The following is an 8,132-nucleotide window of genomic DNA, read 5'->3' as shown; positions in this document are numbered from 1 at the left end:
GATTTTCCCTTATTTCATGCCGCGAAATTGCAGGTTATTGTGGATATTTATTGATACGCCCTTTTGTTGCGTGTCAGCTGTGGCTCAGTGGGTCCCACTCTCGCCTCTGAGTCAGGAGGTCGTGGGTTCATAGTCGCACCCCAGGGATTTGAGCACGTATCCAGGCTGACACTCCCAGTGCTGCACTGTCGGAGGTTTTGGGATGAGACGTTAAACCAAGGCCCTGTCTGCCCTCTCGGGTGGACGTAAAAGATCCCATGGGACTATTTTGAAGAAGAGGAGTAAGGGTTGTGAGACCCGTCCCTAACATTTTCCCAAACTCTTTCTCAGTGTCCGACCCCTCCCATCCCTTATGAAGCACCTTGTGAGGTATCACTGCATTGCGCCCAATATTTATCCCTCAACCAACACCACTAAAACAGATTATCTGGTCGTTATCACAGTGTCTGTGGGATCTTGCTGTGCGCAAATTGGCTGCTGCATTTCCTACATTATAACAGTGACTATACGTCACAAAATACTTCATTGACTATAAAGTGCTTTGGAACATCCTGAATCGTGAAAGGCGCTATATAAATGCAAGTCATTCTTACGTTCTTTTCTCTTATTGTTAAATTGTCTTAGAATTGATATTACAATTGTCACAACAGTAGTACACTGTCCTTCTACCATTGGGACTTATGTTTGAATCCAATTTAAACTGAGGGCATGAGGACATTCATTGCACAAAAACGCCCCCACTTTGCTGCTAATTGTCAATCTCACTCAGAAAAGATACAGGCCAGCTCCTGTCACGAGAATGTAGATACCGGCCTTATAGGGTCGTCAACCCTCCAGGATTGTTCTCGAGTCACCAAGAATTAAAGATGAATCTCCTGGACACTGCTGCGAGCAACCCGGGAAAAACATCATAGGAACATTTAAAAAAAGGGTGTGTTTTTTTTTCTTTAGAAAATTTTTGTTTATTAGCCAGAAAAATATGGGAGATGGGAAATAGGATGTTTGACTGGTCGGGGTGGTTGGAGTGGGAGATGATGCGATGAAACTTCCAGAAATCAGTCCAACCAGAGTTGCCAACCCTACACACTGATGCAGTGGAAATCTGAGGTTGGGGTCAGAGCAGAGTTTTATAATGGAGCTGACCCTGATATTCCTCAGTGTGTTGGATGCTGAATCAGGGTGCCTGAAACAGGGAAAAGCATCCCACTTGTCAGTACTAAAATCTGTTTCACAGTTGCCTTCTTGAGCATAAAATTTAACTTAAAAATATATTTTTTCAAAAACGAAGTGATTTCAAGGAGGAAGAAATAACTTTGTAGAATCATACAGCACAGAAGGAGGCCATTTTGCCCATAGTGCCTATCCAATTAGTCTCACTCTCCTGCTCTTTCCCCATAGCCCTGCAAATGTCTCCTTTTCAAGTATATTTCCAATTCCCTTTTGAAAGTCACTATTGAATCTGCTTTCTGCCCTTTCAGGCAGCGCATTACAGATCATAACATTCATGCGTTTTTTTTTTACTCAATGAGTTGTTATGATCTGGAACGCGCTGTCTGAAAAGGGCATTAGTGGGCTGAATGGTCACCTTCTGTGCTGTACCTACTAATGATACAATGATAACAATTCGCTGCATTAAAAAAAAATTCTCCTCAACTCCCCTCTGGTTCATTTGGCAATTATCTTAAAAACCCTTATTCTATTTTTTCTTCACAGTGACATAACATTTATATGGCACTGTGCCTTTAAATACTGCAGTGTGGGTCCACTCACACTCACGGTACACTGTCTCTTTAAGAACTCCTCGCCGGACAAAAGAGACGAGGTCCGGACCCGCTGGAGGATTCTGGGAGTTGTAGTCCCCGGGGTTTATTTAACACGGAGAGGCGGCGGCCCGGGGACTACAGCTCCCAGCAGGCCATTGCGCCGACGACCGGAAGTGGATGCTTCTCTTCCGGCGGGAGATTAAACGCGGTCGGAGCTGAAGCAGTGAAGCGGCGGCGGCGGCACAGGGACATCGAGCAGCATGTGAGTGACGGGCGGGCAGACAAGAACCAGACCTCGGGGCTTTTAGCCCGCGCTTCTCCCGTCCACTATACAGCCAGCTCGGGGACATTAACGGGCAAAGTGAGCCGGTGTTGCTGAGGCCTGAGGCCTATGCGCGCGCGCGCGGGCCCGAGACTCGGCCCCGGCCTTTACCCCGGGGGCGGGGGGCGGGGAGAGAGAGACCTCCAGCCCCCCAGCCCCCCGGCCTAGGATTCTCACTCGGTCCGGTTAGTCGAGGGCTTCTGACCCGGGGAGAGCGATACACCCCGCGAGTTAACCAATTTTAGGCCGCATTTCTCGATTGGTCTCATTGTCCTATTGTTGGGGCCGAGGCCGCTCTCCGGCCCATCTCTCCTCCCCCCCCCCCCCCCATGGTCTCTCTCCCCCCCCCCCCCCCCCAATGGTCTCTCTTCCCCCCCCCCCCCAGTGGTCTCTCTTCCCCCCCCCCCCCATGGTCTCTCTCTCACCCCCCCCCCCCCCAATGGTCTCTCTCTCACCCCCCCCCCCCCAATGGTCTCTCTCTCCCCCCCCCCCCCCCCCCAATGGTCTCTCTCTCACCCCCCCCCCCCCCCAATGGTCTCTCTCTCCCCCCCCCCCCCAATGGTCTCTCTCTCCCCCCCCCCCCCCAATGGTCTCTCTCTCCCCCCCCCCCCCCCAATGGTCTCTCTCCCCCCCCCCCCCCAATGGTCTCTCCCCCCCCCCCCCCAATGGTCTCTCCCCCCCCCCCCCAATGGTCTCTCTTCCCCCCCCCCCCCCAATGGTCTCTCTTCCCCCCCCCCCCCAATGGTCTCTCTCTTCCCCCCCCCCCCCCAATGGTCTCTCTCTTCCCCCCCCCCCCCCCAATGGTCTCTCTCTTCCCCCCCCCCCCCAATGGTCTCTCTCTCCCCCCCCCCCCCAATGGTCTCTCTCTCCCCCCCCCCCCCCCAATGGTCTCTCTCTCCCCCCCCCCCCCCCCAATGGTCTCTCTCTCCCCCCCCCCCCCAATGGTCTCTCTCTCCCCCCCCCCCCCCAATGGTCTCTCTCTCCCCCCCCCCCCCCAATGGTCTCTCTCTCCCCCCCCCCCCCCCCCCAATGGTCTCTCTCTCCCCCCCCCCCCCCCCCCCAATGGTCTCTCTCCCCCCCCCCCCCCCCAATGGTCTCTCTCCCCCCCCCCCCCCCCAATGGTCTCTCTTCCCCCCCCCCCCCCCAATGGTCTCTCTTCCCCCCCCCCCCCCAATGGTCTCTCTTCCCCCCCCCCCCCAATGGTCTCTCTTCCCCCCCCCCCCCAATGGTCTCTCTTCCTCCCCCCCCCCCCCAATGGTCTCTCTTCCCCCCCCCCCCCCCCAATGGTCTCTCTTCCCCCCCCCCCCCCCAATGGTCTCTCTTCCCCCCCCCCCCCCAATGGTCTCTCTTCCCCCCCCCCCCCAATGGTCTCTCTTCCCCCCCCCCCCAATGGTCTCTCTTCCCCCCCCCCCCCCCAATGGTCTCTCTTCCCCCCCCCCCCCCCCCCAATGGTCTCTCTTCCCCCCCCCCCCCCCCAATGGTCTCTCTTCCCCCCCCCCCCCCAATGGTCTCTCTTCCCCCCCCCCCCCCCCCAATGGTCCTCTCTTCCCCCCCCCCCCCCCCCAATGGTCTCTCTTCCCCCCCCCCCCCCCAATGGTCTCTCTTCCCCCCCCCCCCCCCAATGGTCTCTCTTCTCTCACCCCCCCCCCAATGGTCTCTCTCTCACCCCCCCCCCCCCCAATGGTCTCTCTCTCACCCCCCCCCCCCAATGGTCTCTCTCTCACCCCCCCCCCCCCAATGGTCTCTCTCTCACCCCCCCCCCCCAATGGTCTCTCTCTCACCCCCCCCCCCAATGGTCTCTCTCTCACCCCCCCCCCCCCAATGGTCTCTCTCTCACCCCCCCCCCCCAATGGTCTCTCTCTCACCCCCCCCCCCCAATGGTCTCTCTCTCACCCCCCCCCCCAATGGTCTCTCTCTCACCCCCCCCCCCCAATGGTCTCTCTCTCACCCCCCCCCCCCAATGGTCTCTCTCACCCCCCCCCAATGGTCTCTCTCACCCCCCCCCAATGGTCCCTCCCTCCCCCCCCCAGCCAGTGGTCCCTCCCCCCCCCAGCCAGTGGTCCCTCCCCCCCCCCAGCCAGTGGTCCCTCCCCCCCCCAGCCAGTGGTCCCTCCCCCCCCCCCCAGCCAGTGGTCCCTCCCCCCCCAGCCAGTGGTCCCTCCCCCCCCCAGCCAGTGGTCCCTCCCCCCCCCCCAGCCAGTGGTCCCTCCCCCCCCCCAGCCAGTGGTCCCTCCCCCCCCCAGCAGTGGTCCCTCCCCCCCCCAGCCAGTGGTCCCTCCCCCCCCCAGCCAGTGGTCCCTCCCCCCCCCAGCCAGTGGTCCCTCCCCCCCCCCAGCCAGTGGTCCCTCCCCCCCCCCAGCCAGTGGTCCCTCCCCCCCCAGCCAGTGGTCCCTCCCCCCCCCAGCCAGTGGTCCCTCCCCCCCCCCCAGCCAGTGGTCCCTCCCCCCCCCCAGCCAGTGGTCCCTCCCCCCCCCCAGCCAGTGGTCCCTCCCCCCCCCAGCCAGTGGTCCCTCCCCCCCAGCCAGTGGTCCCTCCCCCCCAGCCAGTGGTCCCTCCCCCCCAGCCAGTGGTCCCTCCCCCCAGCCAGTGGTCCCTCCCCCCCAGCCAGTGGTCCCTCCCCCCCAGCCAGTGGTACCTCCCCCCCAGCCAGTGGTACCTCCCCCCCAGCCAGTGGTACCTCCCCCCCAGCCAGTGGTACCTCCCCCCCAGCCAGTGGTACCTCCCCCCCAGCCAGTGGTACCTCCCCCCCAGCCAGTGGTACCTCCCCCCCAGCCAGTGGTACCTCCCCCCCAGCCAGTGGTACCTCCCCCCAGCCAGTGGTCCCTCCCCCCAGCCAGTGGTCCCTCCCCCCCAGCCAGTGGTCCCTCCCCCCAGCCAGTGGTCCCTCCCCCCAGCCAGTGGTCCCTCCCCCCCAGCCAGTGGTCCCTCCCCCCCAGCCAGTGGTCCCTCCCCCCCAGCCAGTGGTCCCTCCCCCCAGCCAGTGGTCCCTCCCCCCCCCAGCCAGTGGTCCCTCCCCCCCCAGCCAGTGGTCCCTCCCCCCAGCCAGTGGTCCCTCCCCCCCCAGCCAGTGGTCCCTCCCCCCCCCAGCCAGTGGTCCCTCCCCCCCCCCAGCCAGTGGTCCCTCCCCCCCCCCAGCCAGTGGTCCCTCCCCCCCCCCAGCCAGTGGTCCCTCCCCCCCCCCCAGCCAGTGGTCCCTCCCCCCCCCCAGCCAGTGGTCCCTCCCCCCCCCAGCCAGTGGTCCCTCCCCCCCCAGCCAGTGGTCCCTCCCCCCCCCCAGCCAGTGGTCCCTCCCCCCCCCAGCCAGTGGTCCCCCCCCCCAGCCAGTGGTCCCTCCCCCCCCCAGCCAGTGGTCCCTCCCCCCCCAGCCAGTGGTCCCTCCCCCCCCAGCCAGTGGTCCCTCCCCCCCCAGCCAGTGGTCCCTCCCCCCCCAGCCAGTGGTCCCTCCCCCCCAGCCAGTGGTCCCTCCCCCCCAGCCAGTGGTCCCTCCCCCCCCAGCCAGTGGTCCCTCCCCCCCCAGCCAGTGGTCCCTCCCCCCCAGCCAGTGGTCCCTCCCCCCCCCAGCCAGTGGTCCCTCCCCCCCCCCCAGCCAGTGGTCCCTCCCCCCCCCCAGCCAGTGGTCCCTCCCCCCCCCCCAGCCAGTGGTCCCTCCCGTGGTCCCTCCCCCCCCAGCCAGTGGTCCCTCCCCCCAGCCAGTGGTCCTCCCCCCCAGCCAGTGGTCCCTCCCCCCCCCAGCCAGTGGTCCCTCCCCCCCCCAGCCAGTGGTCCCTCCCCCCCCAGCCAGTGGTCCCTCCCCCCCCAGCCAGTGGTCCCTCCCCCCCCAGCCAGTGGTCCCTCCCCCCCCCCAGCAGTGGTCCCTCCCCCCCCCAGCCAGTGGTCCCTCCCCCCCCAGCCAGTGGTCCCTCCCCCCCCCCAGCCAGTGGTCCCTCCCCCCCCCAGCCAGTGGTCCCTCCCCCCCCCCAGCCAGTGGTCCCTCCCCCCCAGCCAGTGGTCCCTCCCCCCCAGCCAGTGGTCCCTCCCCCCCCCAGCCAGTGGTCCCTCCCCCCCCCAGCCAGTGGTCCCTCCCCCCCCCAGCCAGTGGTCCCTCCCCCCCCCAGCCAGTGGTCCCTCCCCCCCCCAGCCAGTGGTCCCTCCCCCCCCCAGCCAGTGGTCCCTCCCCCCCCCCAGCCAGTGGTCCCTCCCCCCCCAGCCAGTGGTCCCTCCCCCCCCCCAGCCAGTGGTCCCTCCCCCCCCCAGCCAGTGGTCCCTCCCCCCCCCAGCCAGTGGTCCCCCCCCCCCCCCCAGCCAGTGGTCCCTCCCCCCCCCCAGCCAGTGGTCCCTCCCCCCCCCAGCCAGTGGTCCCTCCCCCCCCCAGCCAGTGGTCCCTCCCCCCCCAGCCAGTGGTCCCTCCCCCCCCAGCCAGTGGTCCCTCCCCCCCCCCAGCCAGTGGTCCCTCCCCCCCCCAGCCAGTGGTCCCTCCCCCCCCCAGCCAGTGGTCCCTCCCCCCCCAGCCAGTGGTCCCTCCCCCCCCCAGCCAGTGGTCCCTCCCCCCCCAGCCAGTGGTCCCTCCCCCCCCAGCCAGTGGTCCCTCCCCCCCCCAGCCAGTGGTCCCTCCCCCCCCAGCCAGTGGTCCCTCCCCCCCCCCAGCCAGTGGTCCCTCCCCCCCCCAGCCAGTGGTCCCTCCCCCCCCCAGCCAGTGGTCCCCTCCCCCCCCCCCCCAGCCAGTGGTCCCTCCCCGTGGTCCCTCCCCCGTGGTCCCTCCCCCCCCAGCCAGTGGTCCCTCCCCCCCAGCCAGTGGTCCCTCCCCCCCCCCAGCCAGTGGTCCCTCCCCCCCCCCAGCCAGTGGTCCCTCCCCCCCCCCCCAGCCAGTGGTCCCTCCCCGTGGTCCCTCCCCGTGGTCCCTCCCCCCCCAGCCAGTGGTCCCTCCCCCCCCCCCAGCCAGTGGTCCCTCCCCCCCCAGCCAGTGGTCCCTCCCCCCCCAGCCAGTGGTCCCTCCCCCCCCCAGCCAGTGGTCCCTCCCCCCCCCAGCCAGTGGTCCCTCCCCCCCCAGCCAGTGGTCCCTCCCCCCCCAGCCAGTGGTCCCTCCCCCCCCCAGCCAGTGGTCCCTCCCCCCCCCAGCCAGTGGTCCCTCCCCCCCCCAGCCAGTGGTCCCTCCCCCCCCCCAGCCAGTGGTCCCTCCCCCCCCAGCCAGTGGTCCCTCCCCCCCCAGCCAGTGGTCCCTCCCCCCCCAGCCAGTGGTCCCTCCCCCCCCCAGCCAGTGGTCCCTCCCCCCCCAGCCAGTGGTCCCTCCCCCCCCAGCCAGTGGTCCCTCCCCCCCCAGCCAGTGGTCCCTCCCCCCCCCAGCCAGTGGTCCCTCCCCCCCCAGCCAGTGGTCCCTCCCCCCCCCAGCAGTGGTCCCTCCCCCCCCCAGCCAGTGGTCCCTCCCCCCCAGCCAGTGGTCCCTCCCCCCCCCCAGCCAGTGGTCCCTCCCCCCCCAGCCAGTGGTCCCTCCCGTGGTCCCTCCCCCCCAGCCAGTGGTCCCTCCCCCCCCCAGCCAGTGGTCCCTCCCCCCCCAGCCAGTGGTCCCTCCCCCCCCCAGCCAGTGGTCCCTCCCCCCCCCAGCCAGTGGTCCTCCCCCCCCAGCCAGTGGTCCCTCCCCCCCCCAGCCAGTGGTCCCTCCCCCCCCCAGCCAGTGGTCCCTCCCCCCCCCAGCCAGTGGTCCCTCCCCCCCCCAGCCAGTGGTCCCTCCCCCCCCAGCCAGTGGTCCCTCCCCCCCCCAGCCAGTGGTCCCTCCCCCCCAGCCAGTGGTCCCTCCCCCCCAGCCAGTGGTCCCTCCCCCCCCCAGCCAGTGGTCCCTCCCCCCCCAGCCAGTGGTCCCTCCCCCCCCAGCCAGTGGTCCCTCCCCCCCCCAGCCAGTGGTCCCTCCCCCCCCAGCCAGTGGTCCCTCCCCCCCCAGCCAGTGGTCCCTCCCCCCGCAGTGGTCCTCCCCCAGCCAGTGGTCCCTCCCCCCCCCAGCCAGTGGTCCCTCCCCCCCCAGCCAGTGGTCCCTCCCCCCCCCAGCCAGTGGTCCCTCCCCGTGGTCCCTCCCCCCA

The 8,132-nt window shown here is 67.5% G+C and overlaps 1 protein-coding gene across 1 annotated transcript in view; it reads left to right on the top strand.

Moving 5' to 3' along the window:
• Positions 1-1,916: 1,916 nt before the first annotated feature.
• The window catches only part of snrpd2 (small nuclear ribonucleoprotein D2 polypeptide), a 22,179-nt gene continuing 15,963 nt past the window's right edge, over positions 1,917-8,132 (top strand). Inside the window, exon 1 of the mRNA XM_067974846.1 lies at positions 1,917-2,025. Coding sequence (XP_067830947.1) covers positions 2,024-2,025 — 2 coding nt within the window. The 5' untranslated portion in view covers positions 1,917-2,023. The remainder of the gene's footprint in view (positions 2,026-8,132) is intronic.

The sequence above is a fragment of the Heptranchias perlo genome, chromosome 41 (assembly GCF_035084215.1).
Source record: "Heptranchias perlo isolate sHepPer1 chromosome 41, sHepPer1.hap1, whole genome shotgun sequence".
Lineage (NCBI taxonomy): Eukaryota > Metazoa > Chordata > Chondrichthyes > Hexanchiformes > Hexanchidae > Heptranchias > Heptranchias perlo.
Note: the sequence above shows the minus strand (reverse complement) of the source record. Positions and strands in the feature narration are given on the sequence as shown.